Source organism: Saccopteryx leptura, chromosome 2, assembly GCF_036850995.1.
Source record: "Saccopteryx leptura isolate mSacLep1 chromosome 2, mSacLep1_pri_phased_curated, whole genome shotgun sequence".
Classification (NCBI taxonomy): Eukaryota; Metazoa; Chordata; class Mammalia; order Chiroptera; family Emballonuridae; genus Saccopteryx; species Saccopteryx leptura.
In genome coordinates this window covers 234,613,436-234,638,153 of record NC_089504.1, presented here as the reverse complement: position 1 = coordinate 234,638,153, position 24,718 = coordinate 234,613,436, and the positions used below count along the sequence as shown (strand labels likewise).

General features: G+C 50.4%; 1 protein-coding gene across 4 annotated transcripts; it reads right to left on the bottom strand.

The window, feature by feature from the left end:
- Positions 1–1,465: 1,465 nt before the first annotated feature.
- Positions 1,466–24,676, bottom strand: HPS4 (HPS4 biogenesis of lysosomal organelles complex 3 subunit 2). Of its 4 annotated transcripts, none has more exons than XM_066370633.1 (14): positions 24,521–24,676; positions 22,590–23,096; positions 20,837–20,927; positions 18,669–18,812; positions 15,254–15,361; positions 14,717–14,833; positions 13,495–13,589; positions 11,849–11,921; positions 9,957–9,993; positions 9,361–9,457; positions 7,857–8,769; positions 4,277–4,409; positions 3,707–3,815; positions 1,466–2,239 (listed from the first exon to the last, which is right to left on the bottom strand). In XM_066370633.1, the coding sequence occupies exons 2-14, from the start codon at positions 22,628–22,630 to the stop codon at positions 2,068–2,070; spliced, it is 2,130 nt and encodes a 709-aa protein (XP_066226730.1). In that variant the 5' UTR covers positions 22,631–23,096; positions 24,521–24,676; the 3' UTR covers positions 1,466–2,067. The 4 variants fall into 4 exon arrangements, with proteins under 4 accessions (XP_066226730.1, XP_066226731.1, XP_066226732.1 ...); XM_066370634.1 differs by having other exon boundaries at positions 22,590–22,844; XM_066370635.1 differs by having other exon boundaries at positions 24,610–24,676.
- Between the last annotated feature and the right edge of the window lie 42 nt (positions 24,677–24,718).

Here is a 24,718-nt window from a genome sequence, read left to right as displayed (position 1 = left end):
ACCATCTTTAACAAAGTGAGCATAATATATTTTATCTGCCCAACAGTGGGTCACACTAACATGGCTGTCTATAGGGAACCTCACCCCAGGGGCTGCTCAGGGCTGCTTCAATGTCACCTTCCCCTAAATTCAGGTGAACCAAGAGATGGAGGCTGCAATGGGATTTATAACCTCTCAAAAGTCACAATGCCATTTTCCCCACATCAGAAACAAGTCGCTAAGTACAACCCACACTCAAAGGAGCAGAATTAGGTCCCTAATTTGTAGCAAAGAATTTCTGGGCATATTTTAGTGTGCGTGTCATGCGTCTTCATTGTGCTGTGCAGACCACGTGCTCTTCATTTGATTGTTGGGACTCAATCAAAGGGAAGCAGTGGCTGCCGGAGCGCCGGTTCTCGCAAACAAACGCATTTTGTATTAAAAGCATTTTAAACTCAACGGCAGCCCTGGGAAATTAAATAGGGAGAGAAGTTTCTGAATGCAAAACAAATAAGATTAAGACCTGCCAGTGGCCTGACACATAGGAAAGGGCCCAGGGTCAGCAGAGTGATCTCGTGAAGCAGACTTGAGGCGAGTCCTTGAACGCGGCAGTTAGCTGAGCTACGGTGGGTGGGTGGAAACGGGCTCCGGCTCCAAGCCCGGGCCCTGCTTCAACACAGAACAGCTTGTGGTTCCGAGCTGGACTCTGGGGGCGGCATGGTTCTGGAGCCCAGGGAGCAAACGGAAAAGTTCGGCAGCTTGAAAATACCCACAGAAGAAAAGGAACACGGTACGTGTCAGTCACGAAGGTGCCTTGCCGTTTGGCACAGAGGCTTGTAATGAATTTTTTCTTGGAGAATCTAGCAGAGAAGTAGAAACATACATGTTTGTCCTAGCCCGAGGTCCAGTCCTCCTCCACCTGGGAAGATCACCCTCTTAACCCAGCCGTGGTGGGGGGTGAGAGGGAGGGAGGGGACGTGGGCTTGCCATGCCAAAGCTGGTGCTCCTTGGGGTGTCTAGCTGGGACCTGTTGCCTTTACAGAGACCATTTTGAAGTGCACCTCTCCTCACCGGGCCACACTGGACCAGGCAAGGAAGAGAGGTATGTGACTGTGCAAAATATGGACATACGTATGTACATGTACATATATAAAATACCTTAACCCTTAACCTTAACTGTGTCACTAGAAATGTGACTGTTTAATTACTCAGACTGCAATAGCGTTTCTGGCTTTTATTTTAGCCCTTGGAAACTTGTCACAAACATTAGCTCTTTGTTCACCGACATGGAATTAACAACATCACAGTTTTTCAAATGCAATCTTCCAGTAAATGTTAAGACTTTGGTAAATATTTTCCTCCTGTGACTTGCACCACATTATCATAACATGTCTGACTACAATGGAAGAGCTGACGGAACTACCCTGCCCAGACCACACAAATGAGTGTGGTTCCCTGACACACAGCCGCCGCTTTTGCTCCAAAACATTTTGGAAACTCCCATTTGGGGACACTCAAGAGGAACTGGATGCACAGCCTGGCCCATCATTGCCCAATTCATCCCGACTGCCCCAGCCCTCCTAGGAGGGCCGGTGATCTGCAAAGTGTGGGTTGCAGGCGGCCGACGCAGGAACTGTCCCCTCTGTGTGGTCACACTCATATCGCCCCCTGGAGACAGGGCTGGGAAACAGCAGGCTAGGGACAACTAGGTTCTAGAAAGAATGCCACACTGATTTCTGTGGTCCATATTATGGCTAGGTTGGAACAGCGGCAGGTGTCAGGTGACAGGATCTGCCAGCCCTGTACCGCTGAGGTACAAGGAGTCTAAGCGCCTGTCCTGTCCCCAGCACTGCCAACGTAACAGAGGCCTTTATCATACACTCCAGGTCTGAGGAGCTGAAGACAATCCCGTCCCACTCCAGTCTGCAACAGAAGTAGCAAACACTCAAAACATCACAACTTCCTAAAGCAGGGGCCATTCCCAAGACAAGACAACAGGAGTTTCTTCTGTTTAAGAAGGCAGCACTCCCTCTGCTGGTGTTCGCTGTGACAGCCCTCTCCAGGTGACGACCTTCCTGCTGGGCCAGGTCACAGCAAGTTCACCCCGTGCTTCAGCAGCTTCTGCCGGGCTTTGCCCGGGAGGCTGAAGGCCAGGTCCTGGGGGCTCGGGAAGCCGGAGCTGCGCACGGCCGGCGCCAGCTGCTGGAAGTAGGTTTCCTGGACGGGGCTGCAGCAGGCGTACACAGCTGTGGAGGCGTTTCTGTGGGAGGGAGGGAGAAGCTAAGAGTCCAGCACGGCCTGAGCGGGTCCCAGGCCACACCGAGACCTCACAAGGGGCTCCAGTGTGGCTCAGCACGCCAGATGCTCTGGGTTCTACTCTTTCACCTAAAGTCCAGGTTCGGTGCCAGTAACCACCTTCCCTTCCGTTCATCTCATTGGATGCTGGGACTGTCCACAGTGGCCACAGCCACAGGGCCTGTTTACTGACTGGATAAACAGATCTGTGGGAGCGCGTTGCGTTGATACAGGGCAGCTGGGCCGAGTGCTTCCAGCACAGCCTGCTCGCCCCTTGCGCCTCGCGCAGTGGGGGGTCATCCCTGACCGCCGTGTGCTGGGGCTCAGGCAGCGATGCCGTCAGCCTCTCTGACAGCATGGCAGCGGCTGCGGAGGAGGCCCAATCCTCCACATGCTGTGGCAGCTGCCCGAGGGGACGGAATGGGGTGTGAAATAAAGGGATAGGAAACCTGAGGACACAGAAGTAGAGGAGGGATGTGGGTTTGGTCCGAAGGAGGACTCCCTTGAGAGGAACTAACTCCGGGGCCAAGTGCCAGCTGGCTCCTGGATCCTGTCTCGAACTTTCCCCCCACAGGGCTGTTTCCCCAAGCCTAGTAAAAGAGGGTGGAAGTCAAGGACCACTGAGGCGGTGACTGTAGATGCAAACCATATCTAGGTTGCCAACCCGGCAGCTCTGTTTTACAGCCAGCAAAGACAGGTTGTGGAGGGATACTGAGATACGGGCTGGAGACGGCGCTGGGCGGCAGGCGTGCCCGCGCTCCGGAAGGCATGAGGACCTCAGCACCACAACAGCCAGGCTCCAGGCGCATCTATGGGAGTCTACAGCCCACAGCCCTCCCACGCGACCACACTGCCCCCTGAAACTGAAAACGTATGGAAAAAACATGTACTTTAGAGTCAGAGAGACCAGGGTTCAAATCCTGGCTCTGCGACTTAACAAGAATGTGACCCTGGGGCAAGTCATTTCTTATTGGTGCTTCAGTTTCCTCATCTCTCAAATGAGGGGAAATGTACTTGTGCAAACGGCTCCAAGGACTAAATGGAATATTATGCACATAGCAGGCCCGCCCTTTGACCGTCTGACTTACCGTGTCTGCTACGGGCTTCGAGAGGCATGAAGGAGAACAGAGAGAATTCAGTTGGCAGAAACCCCACCCCAGGAATGAAGGAAGATCTCCGTGGCGGTGAGGACCACGGGCGTCCTCACTGCTGTATGGCAGTGTTGGACGCGGGTCTGCGCCCAGGCTGGGACCCGGAATGCCCACGCCACAGAAAAGCACGAGTGAGACTAGATAATGGCAGCCACAGGGACGAAGACAAGGGGCCTTAAGTAACTGGGATGGTCTTCCTTTAGTGATGGGTAAGGTGTGCCTGGGCCCCAGGGAAGGTGGCTCCTGGTGCAGGACTGTGAGGGTGACTCGGGAAAGCTCACCTCACGGTCACCTCGTACAGCGACGGCAGCTGGGCAAAGTCAGAATGCATCAGGCCGACAGCCTGGAGGAAGCGGCGATCCTGGGCTGTGGCTGCCTGTGGCAGGTTCGCTTCCAGGAGAGGACACAGAAGTTGTGAGCAGCAGACTCCTTTCCCACACCCCCTCCAACCTAGTGCTCTCAGTACACGGCCAAGCGTGGCTCACGGCCATGAGTGCGGGTGCCGAGGGGGACAAAGGTCTGCCCAGGGCGCTGGGCCCGACAGCTGCCACCAAGCACCCAAGCAATACCTGGTTTGTGCAGAAATATCAAAATTTTGAGGCAGAACTTTATCACAGATATTTGAACATGTGTGTGCTTCTCTCAAAACATTGGGGAAACAGCCAAAGAAGAGACAAATGAGCAAAGACGTGTTTGCCAAGCAAATTCTAATCACAGTGGGAACTGGGCTCCGACTGAGGAAGCAGCATCCTAGCCCGCAGTACACGCACATCAGCTCCGGACAGAGCCCGACGCCCACGTGTGCTGGGCCCCGCCTCCACCTGCCCTCGCGGAGGTGCCCGGCCCCTTACCCGCCAGCACGTTCTGAACGCGGTCGTAGTGCGTGAAGTTGTACGTTCTGCCGGAGGAGGGGGCCTCGTCTCTGGGCAGCGTCTCCTTCAGGTGGACCTCCAGCCCGTTCAGGGACGCCAGGCTGCTATGGTACTGCAGAGGATTCACATCAGAATTAACCTCAGCAGCCCACTCACTTAGCAAGTAATCATCCAAAGATTATCTGCATGGCTACTTGATTTAGCAAAAAGGACTCTGACCAGTGTGTCACCTGTTTTGAGAAAAGCATTAACTTCTGCCCTTATGTCGTCATGCTTTTTTACATGCAGAAAAATAAAAGAATGGAGATGAACAGAAAAATAAACTTAAAAAGGAGGGAAAAGGGCAGAGAAATGGCCCATAATCTCACCCTCCAGAACTAGCACTGTTTTAGCCCCTATCTCTCCTAGCTGACCTTCCCATGGAGCTGCACATTTCCATAGCTAGCCAGGCCCACCCGCACCCCCCAGGCCTTCTCAGCCGGGCCTGGGCTGAGCCGTCCTCCACGGTCCACAAGGAGTCACCTCTGCTGCACCTCGACGGGCCTAGCCATGCACCGTGCTTGGAAGGACTGAGGTGTGTCGGCCAAATGGTTCAGAGGAGGAACTGGTTGAGAAGGCTGTTCAGGGGTGAGGCCCAAGCACCTGTATTTTAAAAACCCTCCCAGGGCCCTGGCTGGTTGGCTCAGTGGTAGAGCATCGGACTGGCGTGCAGGAGTCCCAGGTTCGATTCCCAGCAAGGGCACACAGGAGAAGCACCCATCTGCTTCTCCACCCCTCCCCTTCTACTTCCTCTCTGTCTCTTTCTTCCCCTCCCGCAGCCAAGGGTCCATTGGAGCAAAGTTGGCCCGGGCACTGAGGATGGCTCTGTGGCCTCTGCCTCAGACGCTAGAATGGCTCTGGTTGCGGCAGAGCGACGCCCCGGATGGGTGGAGCATCGCCCCCTAGTGGGCATGCCGGGTGGATCCCGGTCCGGCGCATGCGGGAGTCTGTCTGACTGCCTCCCCGTTTCCAATTTCAGAAAAATACAAAAAAACAAAAAACAAAAAAAACCCTCCCAGGGAAGAGTCCTGTGCAAGTACAGCAGAGAACACTGGGCTGTACCATTTTGTGTGATGCTTCCTTTATGAAATAAAAATGGGACCAAACCATAAATAATGATTGGAACCTGATGATATAACACGAGTTACTTTTCTCATCCTTAATACCCTGCTGCAGCGCCACACTGGAATGGCTGTGTGTGCTCTTCGGTCCACTTTGGCAGGACCGAGGACATCGGTCACGTCCTGATGGACTCGGTTAGACATGGGGGCTCCCGGGGCTCCCCCAGGGCTGCTTCTGCCACAAGAAGGCCACTGTCCCCAGCAACAGATGGCTCCCAGGTGAAGGACATCCTGGCTCAGCCTCTTCCTAGTCAGATGACCAGGGGCAGGCAAGTTACTGAATTTTCTGTGCCTCTCTTCTTTTTAACATGCAAAATGGGAATACCCAGGGCTGTTGAGGGGATAAACTGAAATAACATACACTCCGGCTAATACTCTTGCACTAACCTCAAGCCTGTACTGTACACAGACAGCTCAATGTCCATGCATAACTGATGGGATCTCTATCTGAAGGTCAGTGAGACCACCTTGGTTCTGAGCAGGAAACTACAGTGGCTCTATGCTGCCCCCTAGTGGGAGTCTAGCCTGCCTGGTCCCGCAGACCCAACCTGACCTCTCCTGGGGGCTCCTCCTCGTCCCTTGCCCCTGCCTCCCAGCTGCCAACGGGGGCAAACATAGAGAGGTGGCAGCTGATCCACTTAAAGACAAGATGCCAAAAGGGCCCCAAAGAGCCCTTCTAGAGGGTGTGCTAACTGTCACATCTGAGCTGCGGTTTACCGTTCTGCAGGGGACTTGATTTCTAGATAGCAATGGATGGAAATCAGGTGTGGGACTAAAAGGCAACAAAGGATCTCTTCCAAAATGATCAAACAGCCTTCGTTCCGGTCATCCAGCACCATGCTCGGACCAGCAAGCTGATCAAAGTTAGTTCCATTCTCCTCTCTTCAGAGAAGACGAGTTTTTCTTCTTCCGTTAAGCTGCATTCTCTTTCCCAGGGCTTACTGTACAGGGACCCTACTACGCCGAACCCTACTTTACAGGGAGGCCCATGGGGCAGCTGTCCTAACAACATGGGTGGGCTGCAACAGAGCGGGTGACATGCCCACACATCAAGAGCCACAGAAGGCAGGTTACTTTTTTCTTCACCTTCCTTCCCGTCATTCCAAGGTCAGATTAGTAGGGGACAGAGCATGGGCTGGGGGACAGGAAGCATGCAAGCACTCTGGACCCGGCACCTGCATTAGGTCTTTGTCTCAGAGAGGCCAAACTGTGCTGCTGGTGAGCGGGGGTCGCAGCGGCTGCCCAGAGCTGTCCTAAAGCCCTGTGAGAACACGCGGGAGCAGTCGCATACATCGACTGCACAGAATGTATCTCAGTTCACTTCCTTCAAGTGCAGCCTTTTTCTTTTGGGGGGAAGGTAAGAGAGAAATCGTATCTACTTGATTGCATCCAAACACTAGACCTTCAAAATAACCCATCTCCATCTGGAGACCAAGCAGAACAGGCTCTGAAAACCACGGTCTGGGCTGGGAGGGGAGAGGTATGAAGCCGCAATCCTCTGTCCCTGTTGTTAATGCAAAGGAGGTGAAGTCACTCAGCACTGGGGAAGGAGGGTATGGAGCAAAGAAGCTCTACTCAGTGACACATGACACGGGTCCTCCTGTCCTCGGAAAGGGGAGAGATAAGCAGGGCAGGTCTGGAGAGGAGCAGCCCGGGGCTCTGAGCGAAGGAAGCTGTCATCCCTCCTCCTGTAAGCTCCAAGGTGACTTGCTCATTTGTGGAGGGTCACAGGCCTTGCATGCTAATGAGACTGGCCTAGAATAATATAGATTTAAGAACAAAAACAAGGCAAACCCCAGGACACCATTCGCCCTGCAGCAATTTCAACCTCCTGTTCTTATTGCTACCACTTCCCTGCCAACCACAGCAAGACTGTTACTATAGCAACTGCATCTCCAGGGTAGGCCTGGAGAAGGTACCGCAGGAAGTGGGGAAGGGGCTGAGTGGGTTAGTTAAGAGGAGCCTTCTGGAGCCAGTTAGGATTTCAGATGTCCTAGCCTGCCAGGAAGGAGCCTCAGGTCACCTGGGTACAATGAGGGGGCTATCAGGGACACAGGGGCTTCTGGGAACTCCCAACACAGACTGGGGCGGGGGTTGGGGGGACGACAATGACAAAGGCCTGTGTGCCTGTCACACGGCTAGAACCAAGACCCTAACTTGGTCTTCCCTTGTCCAAGAAACTGGAAGCAGGAAAGTGCAAAACAAGCCCTATGCCGGGCTTGCTCCTGCTCTCCGAAAACCCAGGGAGGCCACCCCCACAGTACAGACAAGGACTGTCACACAAGGTCACGCAGTGCTCCGCAACAGCGCAGTGCTGTCAGGGCGGCACCGACCCTGCCTGTCCTCGTTCCCGGGAGGCAGGCGCGGGCTCCGAGGGGCTGGGCGGTCTGAGCACTCACCACCTCCTCGATGGCTGCACTGTCTCCCAGCAGCGGCTCCTCGGCTAGCAGGGACAGCACCAGCCCTTTGACGCTGTGAGTGTAGAGGTTCATGCGCACGAGTTCTCCGGGGGATGAGGGGCTCACCCTGCAGTCAGAGCAGTCTGTCGAGGGGCCGTCATCCAAAGAGTCTGCAGGGCCCGAGTGGCACCCCGGGCCGGGGGCTGAGCGGCTCTCCCGAACCCCATCCATGCACTGCGCAGTACCCTGTTCCCCCCCAGGCGGCTCCCTTCCTCTCTGCCTGGAAGCTAGGGGAGGCGATGACAGCGGCCCACTCGTCCTTCTGGGGAGGAGGTCTTCCCTGGGAAAGGGGGCTTGGCTGCCGTCCCCAGGAAGGTCTTCGTGCTGCCCCAGGGCTCCATTCTGGGTGAGCACATCGGGAGTGGAGACAGAGAGGAGGCCTCCGGTGGCTGTGCCCACTGGCAGGGCCTCGGGTGGCTTGAGTTCCAGGTTGTCAGAGTCACTGACAGATTCCTTGTGATGCGGACCACTGCCCTCTGGGGGGCACTCATTCGAGAAGGCACAATAACCTGAGGATGCTCCCTTTCCCTGAGCTTCTGGAATGTGGATTTCAGACAAGTCCAGTTCCTCGCTCCTGCTGGGCAAGCCGCGCTGCTTCTCTGGGGAGCAGTGGGCCCCCGGGCCCGGGCCCCTGGCAGTGCCGGGCAGATGTGCAGGCTGCACGCTCTCCAGTTCACCAGCCGAGACGTGTCCGTTCTCCCCACTGCCATTTGGCCAGGCTGTGTTAGGGGACCTGGACTCAGGGGTGGTTTTCTCATGCCTATTGGCATCTTCTTTCAGGGAAGATGGGCTCCAGCCCTGCAGAGGCTGCCACGCAGACTGCTCCTGGAGACTGGCTGGAGACACAGGAGAGCTGGTGGACGAGGAAGATGTGAGGGCCACAGTGACTGAGCGCCAGGCAAGTGCCTGCCCCCAGGGAGACTAAGGCACCCTGGTCAGTGATAAGCGGGTGCCTGAGGCCACAGAGCCTAGGAGGCCAAAGCACAGGTGTAACAATACAGCGATGTGTGGCTCTCCGGGCTTCATGCGGTGATGCCAGGCTCACCTACCGAGAATGGCAGGGCCTGGGTAGAGTCACCCACGCGTGCAGGTCCACTGTGAGTCAGCCCTAGACTGGGCACTACATGCGTACACCATGTCCCGCTTCCACCAGAGCCCATGAAGTAGATATTACTGTGTCCATTTTATAGATGAAAAATTAAGGCTCTGGCCCAACGTCATTCAGCTGATAAACAACAGATCTGGGCTGTGAAACCCACCCTCTTGTCACTATACCAGCTGCCTCTCATCTCTACACTGAAGTTCCACAGCCCCTCCCAGGGCAGAGCACAGAGGAGGAGGTGGTGGAGGTGAGGGAGGGCGAGAGGTACTAGGGGCTGGTGTGGATAACCCTACATGAGGGAGTCCCTAACGTATGGTTTAAAATGAACCCACGTTTCCTCACCTAGTCACATCCTCCCCTGAGAACTCATGGAGACCGACAGCTTCCTCTTCTGTCACAAAAACAGGCATGATGTGGACATTCGGGGGGAGGCGCGCTCCTACAATCACAAAGCAACATGGACAGGGCCCTCCACCGGGCCAGGGAAGAGAGCGGGCAGCGGCTGTCCCAGGGGAGACGCATGCGTTCACATGCAGCTGGGACGCCCTCAGCCCAGACAGAGACACCAGCTGCAGCCACAGTTTCTGTGACCAGCAAGGAAGAGCCCATGTGGGCACCATTACTTCCAGCTGTGGAGAAGGGTGACATTCGGTGCAAGAAAATTTAGTGGCTCTTAAAAAAAAAGACATAAACTGGAAAAAGCAGTTCCAACTGACAAAGGGATGTGCCAGTCAATTTAATCTTTTTAAAAAAGGTGTAGTTAACATTGTGAGCTTTGTTTACAATCAGGAGTATGATGGCTAACTCTACTTGAAGCTCTATTTTGTCCCCAATCTTCGGGCAGATGAAGTAGCCACATGGGACCCCGCTCACAGGACTGGTACAGGGACAGGCAGCAGAAAGGATTCTCGAGATGCAACCATGCACCCACCACTTACCAAGCTCCTGCAGGGCGTCCCCTCCTGTAGGTAGTCTCTGAAAACAAACACACACAGAAGTTGGCACTGGGTACCACGTTCTCCTCCTGCCCTAACCATCAGGACTGCGCTGGGCCATCTGCTCATAAAATAAGTTTGTCCCAGAACACTTGTCCCCTCCACATGCCAAGAGGGAAGCAGATGGAAGAGAGGCTCCCGAGCTGCCTGCTCACCGCCATGGCTCGGGGCAGGCGGGGACCTGGGCCACCAGGGCTGCAGGGCAGCGCTCCAGGTAACTCCCATCGGGCTCGAGTGCTGGGCTCTCCGTTTCTCCCCTCTGGGATACAGGGAGGAATCGTGTTCTTTTACACTCTCAGAGAACTCATCTTCTGAACAGAGCCCCATCAGCCGAGCCCTGGCATAGAACTCACACAGATTCCATCACAAGAACCTGTGACCCTCAGGATAAAGGATTAGACCTAACGAAAGGCTATACCAGATCGCTCGTTTACACTGACTCACGATCAAGGCGAGAAACCCTAGAATTTTCTCAGAACAGCTCTCCAGCCTTCCTAGCCCGAAGGTTCCAAAAGGACCCACCAGGACAAAACACAGACTGCTCTTCTGGCCAAGAAGACCTTCACCTCTATGAAACAACGCAGTTTCTTTATGAAGTTTAAAGAGCTGTAGGCGAATGAACGAATAAATGATTTCCTACTCTGGACCAGCAGAAGGCACTCTTTCTGTAAAGAGCCACCAGGAAGCATCCGGCCTGGTGGGCTCTGTGCTCTGTCGCAGCTCTTCCGCTCCGAGCAGGCCACTGAGACTCTCTGCAGGCCGCTCTGCCAGCTCCTGGCTTAGACTTTTCAGTTAAATCTGCTGTCTACTTTCATAAACCCTGCCGTGATCAAGTTGCAAGTAAAAGTCTTTATCAGCAGGTAGGTGATTTCCTTAGGACAGAATCTGAGAAGCTAAATTATCAGGAATAAAAAAAAGGGCATCCTTAACCCACTCATCAAACGGCTCACCAGGAAGATCATTGTAGTGACACCTCCCCCGGCAGTGGGGAGGGACTGACGAGCGCACCCCACCGTTGTGAATGCTAATTCAGTGCGAAGGGCCAGCCTTACGACACATCTAACCCTCTAACTCAGTGGTCCCCAACCTTTTTTGGGCCACGGACCAGTTTAATGTCAGAAAATATTTTCACGGACCAGCCTTTAGGGTGGGACGGATAAATGTATCACGTGACCGAGACAAGCGTCAAAAGAGTCTTAGACGGATGTAACAGAGGGAATCTGGTCATTTTTTAAAAATAAAACATCGTTCAGACTTAAATATAAATAAAACAGAACTAATGGAAGTTATTTATTCTTTCTCTGCGGACCGGAGGTTGGAGTCCACCGCTCTAACTCCTTGTACTGAGAATAAACAAGCACACCAGGAGGAAAAGGACCAGAGGAAGTTTGCCAGGCGCCACAGCGATTATCTCTGCGTTGCAGCTGTGGGCAATCTCATTCTCAGTGAGCATGTATGGATGGGTTTGTTTGTTTGTTTTCATTATAAAAACAAATAAATATACAATGGAAGTATTTTAAAAGTTTCTGATTTCCGAAGTCATCCTTTAGCTTCTCTAATAATCCAGCATCTCTCTGACATTAAGCCCCCCTGAGGGAAGTCAGACTGCCCTGTTCCACTTGGACGGAAGAGGCAGCTATCCGAGTCTACCGTGCGGAAACGTTTTCTCTCAGCCTCGCTGGTGAATTCACTCTTGTGCAAAATCATGTCAACAGACCGGGGTCCTGACGAGATTAAGAAAGAGGGCTGCCCCCCACCGCTCTGGCCCTGAGATCAGCCTGGCCAGGGTCGCCGGGTGCAGAAGCACCCAGCCAGATGGGTGGCCTTCACCATACCTGGGCCCGCAGCACAGCTCGGTGAAGCAGGACCTTGGCCGTGAGTGACGGTGGGAGCTGGGAGCTGACAATCCTGGGAAGTCAGACACAGGGAAAAGGACAGCGTGAGATGAATGCACTGCAGAACTCTGACCTGAGAAGATGCCTAACACCCCACGGTGGCCAGGACCTTGGGGACACAGCTGGTCAAAGTGTCAGCTGGCAAAGCCCTCATGGAGGGCAGTCTGGCAATTTCTATACAAATTTTAAAGGTCTAAACCCTCTGACTGGCTTGTATGAAGCTTGTATGCAGAATTTTCATTATTTTCATCACACACAAAAAAGTAAAATCATTAAAAAAGAAATAGGTAAACAATTTAAACTTCCACTGAAAAGAAGTTATCACGGTATAGCTGGCGCACCGGTAGACATGCGGCTACCGCAAGGTGCACAGTACGACCGAGAAAGCCACCTGCGCTCCCCACGTTCCGCTGCGGAGCCACGTGCATCCAGTCACAGCGAGCAGAACTGAACAAACCACCACACCGTGTGTGCATGGGAGTGCCAGCACCGAAAGAGCAAAGGGCGCTCCCCAAACACCAACTGCGGGATGGGCGGAGAGCGAGGGAGAACGCGGGGCAACTTCTAAATTGTACTGGGTCTTTAAATGTGCTCATGCATTAGGTGTATGACTTAAAAATAAAAAATCCAAAACAAGAAAAGGGGAAAATACCACCTTTGATGGCCACATCACCAGTGAGCCTGGAGGCACCACAGGCTGACTGCTTCAGAACCGTCAGAATGAAACAAAGGGGGAAGGGATGAGGGTCCAATGTGTGGAGGGCCACTAGGAACCGAGCACTGTGCTTGGTCCTTGCATGTCTGTCATGTTTCACTCTCCACAAAGTAACTCTATTTCCCAGAAGAGAAAACAGAGATCAAGCAACTTGGCCAAGGTCACACGGCTGGGAGAAAGAGAAGCCAGGACTGGGAACACAGCCTGTAAGAACCGAGTCCCCCAGGAGCCTGGAGGGGGCTCCAGTCTTTGGACATGAGGGAGCTCTGGGCATGGGGCACAGGCCCCGCCTGCCAGAGGCTGTAAGGGCAAACCCTCCAGAGACAGTGGTCCTGGAAGGTGCATGGGGTGCCCCTTAGGCACTCAGGAAGAGGTCCTCCAAGTACATGAAGAGCTGTAGAGGGATCTCCAAGGCCAGCAAAGACAAAGATCCAGCCAAGAGGCTGCAAGGGGCCCAGGAAGCACTACTGCTGCCTCGCAGAGCTGAGCTGAGCAGAGCCTCCGGGGAGGGCCAGGGCAGGCCTCCACACCCCTTTATGATCCTGGAGACCCTGGGGGCTTTGCATTAGTACAACTGACATAGACTGACTCTATAAAGGCATGCTCAGCCTGAGAATTATATGGCTCTCTTTAAAACTGCCTTTTCTATTCCTAACTCCATTGTGGACACAACAGTTTCCAGTTATCCAGCTTTGCTCAAAGACAGAATTGTACTCTACATCAAATCTAAACTGCCTGATATTTGCCAAACCAGCCCACTGGGAACTGGCCCGAGACAGCGCTTGTGCCTGTGATCTGGAGGTGGCCATGCCCTGGCCGGTCGGGTCTGCGGCAGGGGAAGGGGTGGAGGAGAGGGGCCAGCGTTACTCACAGGCCTTTATAGAGGATGCATCCAGCTAGGACGTGCGCGGGGCGCTGGCAGGTCTGCAGGATGAGGGCCGCCTTCAGCAGTAGCAGGGGCTCCACCTGTGCAGGGCAGGGACCACCCTCAAATGAACACACGATCACAAGGAAGGGAAGGGAAGGGGGTTGGCTGTAGAGCAGGTGGACAAGTCAGAAGCCAAGGCTTTGGGAAAGGAGACCGTGTCACATGGTCAAACCCATGTCCTCTCTATACCCAGAACTCCTGATACCACAAAATGGCAAATTCTTGAGACACGGAGTCCTCTCCGGCAGCTGGAAGCTGCTGTGAACAGGGCACATGGCTCTTCACAGGGGACAGACTGACCAGGAGACCCTGACTGTCAGTGCTGAGACCAGAGTCCAGCAGGAGAGGAGGCCTGTAGGTCTCAAATGTAAGTCACGTGCCAGGTGAGTCCCACCAATGCCCCCACCCTACCCTCCCTCTGAAGCTCATGCCTCCTGCAACACAGCTAACTTGATGTCTGACCAGGTCCCGTAACTCTGCTCCTCAACCGTAAGTGAAAACGTCCCAGTCTTTCACTCCTGCGTGCACCTCAGTCCCCCAATCCTTGTAAGGAGTCAGTTGCCTAAAGTCCCTAAAAATACTGGACAATGAGGATGTGATGTTCACCAAGATCAAGGCCACAGAGCAACAGGCAGAGCTGGTGGTCAGCCACACAAGCAGCCTAGTTCCACTGAATGCCAAGGGCGAATGGAACGGCTCACAGAGACGGAACACTCCCAACTTCTCCCTCCCAGATACGGTGACCTTGTTTTAATTATAGCACTGGGCATTTTTAATGTTGAAATAAGTAAATCATATCATAATACCAAATAAGAAGGGGACTTTCAGATTAGAGTTCATTTCCAAGGCATTAGCAAAATGGCAATGATACCCTTACTGAGAATTTTCTTTGTGTCATTTAGGTTTTGTCTCATTTCATCACCAAAACAGTTTGGGGGGGGCAGGGGTTAGGACACCATTTTATGGGGAAGAGTGAGGTTCTGCAAGGTGCCCTGACTAGTCCAGGCTCACACAGGGAACGTGAGTGCCGGTCTCCACCACCCGGCCTGAGAAGTGGCCATTCCAGTCGCTCTCTCAATATATAGCCCATTTAAAGGGGGAAGAAAAACATGTCCTGGAGCTCCAGGCCTAGCCATGAAACAAGAAAGGGGGATGAGAACGTTACTTTAGTTCGGTCCAAGTTCCAGAGGGAAGTGAATATCCTATGCAGACCACTGCTGTTCTTCAGGATCTGCTCAATGAAGGTGTCCCACGCGGCGCTCAGGTCTTCCTGAGGACGGTTCTGAAACGCAAACAGCCGAGGGCAGGGCCTGAGATTCTGAGAGACCCTCTTTGGCAAGGATTCCAGCTGCCACAAAAATGATTCCTCACACAGGAAAGTAACTGGAAGGGAGGGCCTGTTTTAGACTTCCTATAGACACACGAGCCCCCAGCCGCCAACCCTGCTAGCCTGCCCAGCACAGACTCAGGGCGCCTGCCGGGGGAGGCTGGCAGCGAGACCCCGCTCTTCCCACCTTTCCCAGGGAGGAGACAGAGATAAACACTGGAATGAATGTGTCCTATGCTGCTGGGGAACAGAGGCGTCCGAGGGGCTCTGGGAGTCCTTGACCTTGTCACTGTTTACGCAGAGGAAGTGCTGTGTTTGGGCAATGGCGGTTTTGCTTGGGAGGCCCCACCTTAGGACTCAATGCTCTCCTTGTACCTTGTAAGCCAGAGAAACAGGTCCATTGTAAAAATGAAAGAATCCAATCAGCTGATGGAGAAACTGCTGGCAGCTGCTATCAGGGAGCTCCACTGCACAGCCCAGCACCTGTAAAGAGGGAAGCCAGAACATAGGCATTTCCCTGAATTCTGAGTCCAAACCCTGGATCCCGCGTCCTGGGCTCGCTGCAGCCAGACTTCGTAGCCCACTGAAACCGATCTCCGACAGCCCGGCCCCACACCCCGCTCTGGCCAAGCTGGTCTCCACAGAGAACAATGTACTCATATGGCCCAATCTGAAATGCCCTCTTCCTTCCTGTTCATTTGCCCAGGGCTCTCCCATCCCCTCAGGGCCCATCATAGATTCTAGTGCTCCTGTAATGCTGTTCTGATCACCCTAGCCAATGCTGACCATTTTTCGGGTCCCTTGTAGTGTGAGGACTATTATTTGGACATTGAATGTTTAACTTGGGTTTCACTGCAAACACTGGGCTCCAACTGTTCCTTGAACAGCTCTCATCTCCCTAGCTGAACGAAGTGCTTCGAGAACAGAAATGGACTGAATCATCGCACAGTTGTAGACCTCCAAAGCGCTAAGTCTAGTAGTGTTTAGTTCCACAGAAGATAAACACTTGCTCAGTGAGAAAGTAATCTGACCATATGTCTAAAAGCCTGGAAAAAGTTCATACAATGACTCAGTAACTCTCCCTCTAGGAATCTTTCCTAAGGGAATCATGAGAAACTTAAACAAACCCTGACAGAAAATAAATCAGAAGTTCCTTCTGAACGTAAGCTCCATGGAGGCGAGGATCTCCGCTTCCCTCCCTGATGCTACTCAGGAGTTTACCCCACGGGCACAGCGGAGGCTGACGTCTTCCCCAGCTGATCTGTGACTAGAATGCGATCCCAGTCATGATCCCACCAGCTCTTCTTCAGAAACTGACAAACTGATTCTACAACAGAAATACAGAGGACCTAACATGTCCAAAGCTATCCTAAGGGAAAAAAAAAGGTTGAGGATTTATACTACCTGACTTCAAGACAGTGTAGTACTCCTATAAGAGTTTCACACAGATCAATGGAAAGGAACAGACAGCCCAGAAATAGCCCCACACTTTAGTGGTCACCTGATTTTCGACAAAGGAAGCAAACAGGCAGGCATCCAATGGGAAAGTAAAGCTGTGCAGCGGTGGTGCTGGGACTACTAATGTCTGCATGGAAGAAAGGGCCCCTGACCTCTACTGAGCATCACACCCAAGACGGATGACAGACTGCAAGTTAAAAGCTAGCACTATAACACTTAAAAAATATTGGGAACATCTTCTCCAATGAGGTAGGCAACAATTTTAGACAGGATACAGAAATAACCATAAGATCAATCAGTTAGACTGCCTTAAAATTAAAAAATGTCTGCTCATCAAAAGACATCATTAAGAAAATTGGAGCACTATAAATTGGGAGAAAATTTTCTTAAAATACATAGCTGACAAAGAACTGGAATCTAGGATAAATATTAAAAACTCCTACAATTCAATAAAAAAAGAAAACACAATTTGAAAAATGGATAAAAGCTTTGGACAGACACTTCTCAAAGGAGGATACACAAATGTCCATAAGCACATGAAAAAGCCTTAATTATCATTAGTCATTGGGGAAATGCAAATTAAAACCACTACGAGCTACCACTACACATCCCGCAGAATGGCTGAAATTAAGTAGACTGACATCATCAGTGTCGATGAGGACGTGGAGGAACTGGAATATTCATACATTGTTGGTGGGATGTAAAATGGTACACTGACTTTGGGGAAAGGACTGGTGGTTTCTTATAAAATCAACATGCATGTACCCCATGACCCAGCAATTGCACACCTAGATATTTACCCACGAGAAATGAAAACTTATATCCACAAAAAGGACTCGTATAGGAATGATCCTAGGAGCTTTATTCTTAACTTCCCCAAACTGGACACAGTTCCTGTGCCCATAAGAAGGAGAATGAGTAAGCAGACTGTGACATATTCAGATAACGGAATGTGGTTCCACAACGAAAAGGGACACACTGTCTGCGTGCGACATGGATGCATCCACAAACGTTTGGCAGCACGACAGCCTGCAGACAGGAATGCTACATGTATTCTCTCTCTCGTGTGATGCTCGAGACCAGGCAAAACTAATCTACGGTGGATTCCTGTTGCCAGGTGCATCATTTGTCCAAATACATCATATGGCACACTTGGGGTCTGTGTAATTTCATCATTTGTAAATTTTACCTCAAAAAGAAAAAAAAAAGAACGACAAATACTGAACTCTAGTTAACTTAACAAATGATGAATTTTGGGGGGGCGAGAGATGGGAGTATACTAATGCGTACAACTTTGAAAAGCATTAAAATAAGAAGGGATAAATAGATATGTAATAAAGCAAATATAAAATAGAGTTCTTTATAGAATCTAGACAGTATAGTTGACTCATGGAAAACACTGATCCCCCACACAGTTGAAAATCTGCATATAACATTTTTGACTCCCCAAAACTTAAATACAAATATCTCACTCTTGACCTTCTAGAAGCCTTACCCATAACATAAACAGTCAATTAGCACATATTTTGTATGTTGTATTATATATGGTGTTCCTGCAATAAAATAAGCTAAAGATAACAAAATGTTATTAGGAAATTCATAAGGAAGATAAAATATATATTTATGGTACTTACTATAAAAAAATCCACCCCTAAGGGGCCCACACAGTTTAAGCCCATGCTGTTCAAGAGTCCACTGTATGAGCATTCACCCTAAAATTCTTTCCACTGATCGCTATGTTAGAAAAAATTCATAACAATACTTTGGAAATAACACCTACCAAGCTGAATATACTTTCTTACATTTAAATATTCCTTCAGTTCAGGAATAGTTTAAAATGTGTAGGCATGGGAAAATAGCACTTCAGAGTACATGGTACTACTAGCTGTAAAGAATTGGTTTTTCTTTTTTCTTTTAATGGTTCTTTAAAAACCAGACATCCACGCACGAAAGTCTCCGAGTTTCTGGGTCACTTACCCAGTACGTGTGGAAGTATAAAGAAGAAAAGATGAGGATTAAAAACTCAGTTTGCATCAAAGAATAAAGAGAATTTCTGAAGGTTGGCTTCAGTCTCTCAAAGGAGAGAAGACACTAGCCACGTACAACGCAGGGTCTGTCAGACATGTTTTGGAGAGCACCCAGTTACAATGGGCACAGGGAGAGTGACCGGAACTGAGGACCATCCTGTACAGAGCACATGAAGGGGGGGCAGGAGAGAGAATCTAGGCCCGAGAGCTATAGAAAGCATTACTTTCTACACCTTCTCATCATGATACTTATCACCAAGACAAATGGCTCATGGTAGAGGCACTGGTCTGCCTGTTAAACTCACCCAGAGGTATTCTCCATCAACCTTTATGGCGAACTTCAGTTTCCGCAGACGAATGAGAGTGGGCGGAGCGCCAGAGATGTCAGAAACACAGTGGACCACCCCAGCAATCTGTCCACAGAGCAGCTCCTGCTGCTCAAGCAGGGTCTACGGGAAAGGAGCACATTCCAGACAGGAGGCTGACAGTGCTGAACTCATGTGTCATTCCTTAGGGGAGTGGCTGGCATACTACACAGCCTGTAGGCCAGATCTACCCGGCTACCTGATTTTACATGGCCCATGAGCTAAGAATGGTTTTTTAAGGGTTATCAAAGCAACAACAAAAAAGAATATGTGATGGAGGTTAAAAAACCTCCAGCTGGTTTTAGACAGTTTGTGGACTCCTGCCTGGGATGACCAAACTGTCACAGAACAGGCACAGTGAGCACATAATAAGATGAGTCCACAGAACTACGCGTGTTCCCAGAATTACATCCTCTAATACAATTTAACCTGCATGCATGGGTAGAAACATGAGCCCTTCATCCCTATTCAAATCCCCTACAGAGTGACCAGGGAAGCCTAGATTAATCCCCGTCATCCAAGTCAGAGGGTAATCACATGAGTGAATTCACGGACCTCCTAATCTATCTTTGCGTTAACTCGGCTGTGGGGCAGCCAGGCGTTATGTGAGGAACAGAAAAATGTACATACTGCCTACAAAGAATTCTTGCCTGAAAGAAATGACCTTGAACCTAAGCACGGCTAGAAGACATTAAATTAGTGGTTTTCAACCTTTTTATACTTGGGGACTGGTGAAAATAGGAGAATTCTTTCAGGGATCACTAAGACAAAAATCACTCTGAGCAAAAGTGAATTCGACTAAGATCATTGGGTCTATAATCTTCATACAACATCAGGGTGTTTAACTCTTTCATGGACCAGCACGAAATTTCTGGTAGACCGGTCTGCCCACAGGCAGTTGGAAACACTGCATTAAATGACACCACCATGAGGAAGTCATCAGCCAAAGCCAGAGCATGGGACGTGCTCTCATTCTACTGCACAAATGACCCGTTTCTTCACTAACCCAAAAGCATGGGGGGGGGGGGAGGATGGCTGGGTGAGGACCGTTATAGTAAAGGGGACTTAACACACAATATAGCCAAATGGAATACATGAACCCTCTTTGGATTCTGATTAGGAAAAAGAGACAGACAGAAAGGGGGAAGGAAGGAAAGAAGAAAGGAAGGCAGGTCTAAGTAATATCTAAGATAAGGCAAAACTTGAATATAGACACTATCTGATGAGATTAAGAAATTATAGTTACTAATCATTGTAATTTTTGTTAAGTGTGATGTTAAAATAAAATCCTTTCAGTTAGAGCCTGACCAGGAGGTGGCGCAGTGGATAGAGCATTGGACTGGGATGCAGAGGACCCAGGTTCAAGACCCCGAGGTCGCCAGCTTGAGCGCAGGCTCATCTGGTTTGAGCAAAAAGCCCACCAGTTTGAACCCAAGGTTGCTGGCTCCAGCAAGGGGTTACTTGATCTGCTGAAGGCCTGAGGTCAAGGCACATATGAGAAAGCAATCAATGAACAACTAAGGTGTTGCAACGTGCAATGAAAAACTAATGATTGATGCTTCTCATCTCTCTCCGTTCCTATCTGTCTGTCCCTATCTATCCCTCTCTCTCTCTGAAAAAAAAAATCCTTTCAGTTAGAGATGTTACTTGATACTAGTGAGATGACATCATGTCTAGGATTTGCTTTAAAATACTCCAGAAAAAAAGAAAGAAAGAAAAAGGAGGGGAGATAGGTTAGGTCATATAAAATTGGCAAAGTGCTGATAACTATTAAAGGCATACGAGGGTTCACTGTCTTCCTCTGTTTGAATAAAATCTGTTTGTTTGTTTTTTCAAATGAGCCGATCAAATATTGGAAGCAATGGGGCAGAGAGAAAATCCTGACGGTAACAGAGCTGGAGAAGATGGACGTGCCGAGCTGCCTGGGAATTCTCAGACCAGAACACCACGAAACAGTACAACTAAGCATGAGAGAGCAGAAACGTCAATTGCCTGGATTATCCAAAGAACCCTGTCCCGATATAAACCCCAGACTTTTGAAAAGTCACCCCACTGAGGCATAAATTCTGTCCTGCAGGTCCCCGTGGAACAGCACGCAGAGCGCTTACCTGAGCAGGATAGAAATAACAAATGCCGGCTCTCGTCGGGTCTCCTTCCTCCTTTACCTTCGTGCCATCGTAAAGGAAAAAATAATTCCACCTGGCAAGAGAACAGAACAGACCATGTTTACTTTCATGCAGCGATCATGGCATCTGGAGGCATGGCTTCCTAGCTCCCAGCCAGGGAAGAGCTCATTACTCCGTGTTTGCAAAGCCTTCCAGTGGCCCCAGAGGAGACAGAGCCCAGTGGATACAGATAAAAACCACTTAATAAGGGCAGTTGAGTCTAACTAAAAATATGCCTCCCTCCAGCCATCAAACCATCTGTGTGAAAGACAGACAGGTAGCTAAGGACAGACGGAGCTTCCTCAACGATGCCTCTTATTTGAGACGCTGAATTTTAACTATATAACTGCCTGTTTTGGTAAACTGTCTTTTAAGGTCCTGATCTGAAATAGGTTAGGGATGTCTAGATGCATGCCTCACAACTGCTGGGCATGCTGATCTCCTCAAATATCCCTTCTACCAGGAAGTTATGGGTTCATTTAACGAAGAGTACTGAGAGCCTGCAGTGTGTGCTGGGGCCCCAGTGATAAAAGGGAGACAGTAAATTGTCTGTATCAGTACAGGATAGTGAGCCTAAAACGGGAAAAACAGGCATCTCGGAGTTCACAGGGAAGCACCGGACCCCTCTGCCTGTCAAAACCTTATGAGGATAACTCAAACCCGATCCCCCATCAAATTACTGATCCCCACAGGATCTCTCTTCTCAATTTCCATCCCCTCTGTTCTTCCCTAAAGTCCTAGAGTCTGCTCTGCAACGTAATTATAGTAACATCTCTAAGGTCACAAGGCAAACTCCACAAAGGCTGGACCCGTGTTTTACTTCTAACCCTCTGAGGTCACACCTATCAGGTTAAGAAGCGGGAGCGTGAACCACTGTCTCCTGGGGCCTTCTCCCCAGGCCCCTCCCGCCCTCTCTGGCTCCCATCTTATCTTCCTGGCCACAATGTCTAACTCAGTTTCTAGTACAGTCTGCTTTCCTGAGGTCCAGGTGTGCAACTAACTTCAGGGCAGATCCAGATCAAAGTCTCAAAAATGTTTCAAACTCAACTCAGAAACCCCACTGCCGGCCCCATTCTACCCTTTCCTGTGTTCTGGGGGTAAAGCATCCCCTCTCCCATGCACACACAAGCAGACCTGCATACCCTTCTGAACTTCTCCATCTGTTTGACTTCCACACGTGTATTAATAGGCACAGACCCTGCTCAGTTTAATTAAACCAGGCCTCTCACTTTCATCTCCTCCATTAATATTTGCTGAACCAAGTTACGAGGGGCTTGAGAAGGGAACAGAGCTGCAGGCAGACATTGTGTAATACTCTTCTCAAAAGCCAAACCGAAGACTGGCCAAACCTCTTCTCATGGTGTAATTCTGCAGTGCAACCTTCTCGTCTTTCAAAAGCGAAGGCTCCAACACCCACATTGCTATCAAAGCCAGATACATGATAGGCCGTGAGTATCTTGTCTACAATCTACCAGCAATGCTGGGTTTGTTTGAACGCTGCAAGAAGCTTGCAAGGTTACAACATATCAGCTTTGCTGAGAGACGGCTCAATGTTTGATTCAGCTGCTCTAAAGAAAATGGCATTCCCCCTCCCCTTAATAAAATCAAGACAATTTGGCTGGGGATTTGCAGTTAACCAAAAACATCTGTCTAGCAGCCCAGCAGGAACCAAACCACAATGGGTCTCACTACTCACCAGGAGGCTGACTTCGTCTCTGCTGAGATGGAGGCAGCCATTTACTTTCTAGTCGCCCTCATTCTGTTCATTTGGGTTTTCTGTATGGCTTCTTTCTCCCCAGCAGTGACTGCTCCTCTGTCCTCGATCCAGTGAATCCAGACGTGGGTGGGTGAAGTGTTTTCAGCCACAACTGTCACTTGCTTAGTTTTCATTCAACATGAAAGTGCTACTTCCCTCCTTACAAGCCTTTCAGTTCCATGAATACCTCCATGCCTGGGAGAGAATATAATAAAGCAAGAGAATTCTACCAGAAAAGTCAGATCCACTAATCTGGTGCTGTGAGCATCAGCTCTCTGGCTGTCTGCAGAATGACCTCTTCGAAAAGCTCGCCAGGAAAGCACGACAGGGGAGATACATGCTGAAGGCAGTGTTCTGAGGCGATTTCTAGCTTGTGTAGTTCAAAGTCATCCTAGAACTGCTTTTAAAAGTTTTGAAGCTTCCTGTTCAAACACCAGTGCCTCAGCCCTAAAATAAGCACAAGGGATATTTTATTTTTGAAACCCACAAGAGAACATATGACCCAGCATGGTTAAGCAAATGGTATTCTTCAAAAGAGCTTTCTAGAAAGTTGAAAATGGTTTAAAAATAGAATGGCAAGACTTCAAATCCCTTAGTTTCTTGTAGAGTGATGTCTCACAAAAAAAAAAGTTAAATAAGTAGGACGAAGAAGCTCTGAGTGTCAAGGATAGCTATACAAACAAGGCAGTTACTAAAGTAATAATGGAACTCAAATTAGGAACTGTCACCTTGACATCCCCAAAGTAACCTGAACATGTAGAATTCTGGAGCTGGGCAAGTTTTCAAAAGACATGTAGAATTTAACAAGTGGCTTTCAAACTCCCACAAGAGGAAAGACGACCCCAACTATCAGGGGATTTCAGAGTCTGAACGATGGGTCCTGGCATCATTTACTCTAAACCTTATTATTTCTTGTATTCCTCTTCAAAAATTGTGTGAGCTGTCTTTGGTTTACTGCCTCCAGAGACAGGCAGTTCATAGGCTTAAATTTATCCCTCCACCAAGCTAAAACTGGTCTCCCAGTAACCTCTACACACTGGTCTGCACAACATTCTCCAGAAAAAGTAAACAAGGTCTAATCCTTCCACAAGACAACCCTTTGGTCCCTTCAAAACTGTGACTTCCTTCATGATTCAAGTCCCCAGGGCCATGGTTTCAAACGCTTGCTTGCCACCTGTCATCCCCTTGGGGGCACAATAAGTCTTTTTTAAAAAAAAAAACCACAAAACTCCTTTGGTAGAGAGAGGTCCCTAGAGAGAACCCCACTGAATTTTTGATGGCCTATAAAATATCTCTTTTCTCAACTCAGCATCTTGGGGTAGGCCTCCCATAGGATCACACTCATACTATTATTATATGAAGCATATCTGAAGGCCTGTGGAGAAGCATCTAAGCTCTTGGAACCAGGGACAGCAGCCTGAAATCCCTTAACCCTTGTTCCCAGAGGAGTGTGCCTTTCACTGCCAAAGTCCACCCTCTCGTCTCTGAAAGGTCCAGAAGAGGCCTTTAATGGCCCTTTGGTACGGCATACTTTGGGATGGGACCAGAGAAGGCTCTGGCAGCCTGGGAAGTGGCAGTAACGACCCAAGGAATTCAAGTGTGGCCGGCAATGGCCCGAAGTTGGTGGTGGTGAGTGTAGGAAGTGGCCTCAGTTGGTCAGCGGGGCAGGAAAAAGGGCGCTAACGACTGCGAAGGGCCAAGAAGCAATCGGTTATTGTCTGGGCACTGGGAAGAGTTGGCCTAGGCGCCCGGGGCTGGGAATTGGTGGTCAAAGGAGCAGGAGTCAATCCGGGCCGGGTCACCGCGCAGAGAGGCCGCGATGAGGCGCTCTCGGGCGCAGTCCCTCCCCTCAGCGTCCCCGCGCTACCCACCCGTAGAGTAGCCAAGCAGCCTGGGGATCTGGGTTCGAGATCCGGACTGTGGGCGGCAGCGGGCACCAGCTACTCCCCCGGGTACCTACGCGTGCAGCGGAGAAACCCCGGGGTCACGAGCCACCCGCGCCTACCGCCCGCGAAGGGTTCTGCGGAGCTGGCGCGCGGAGATGACGTAACCCAAGGATGTCGCGCTCT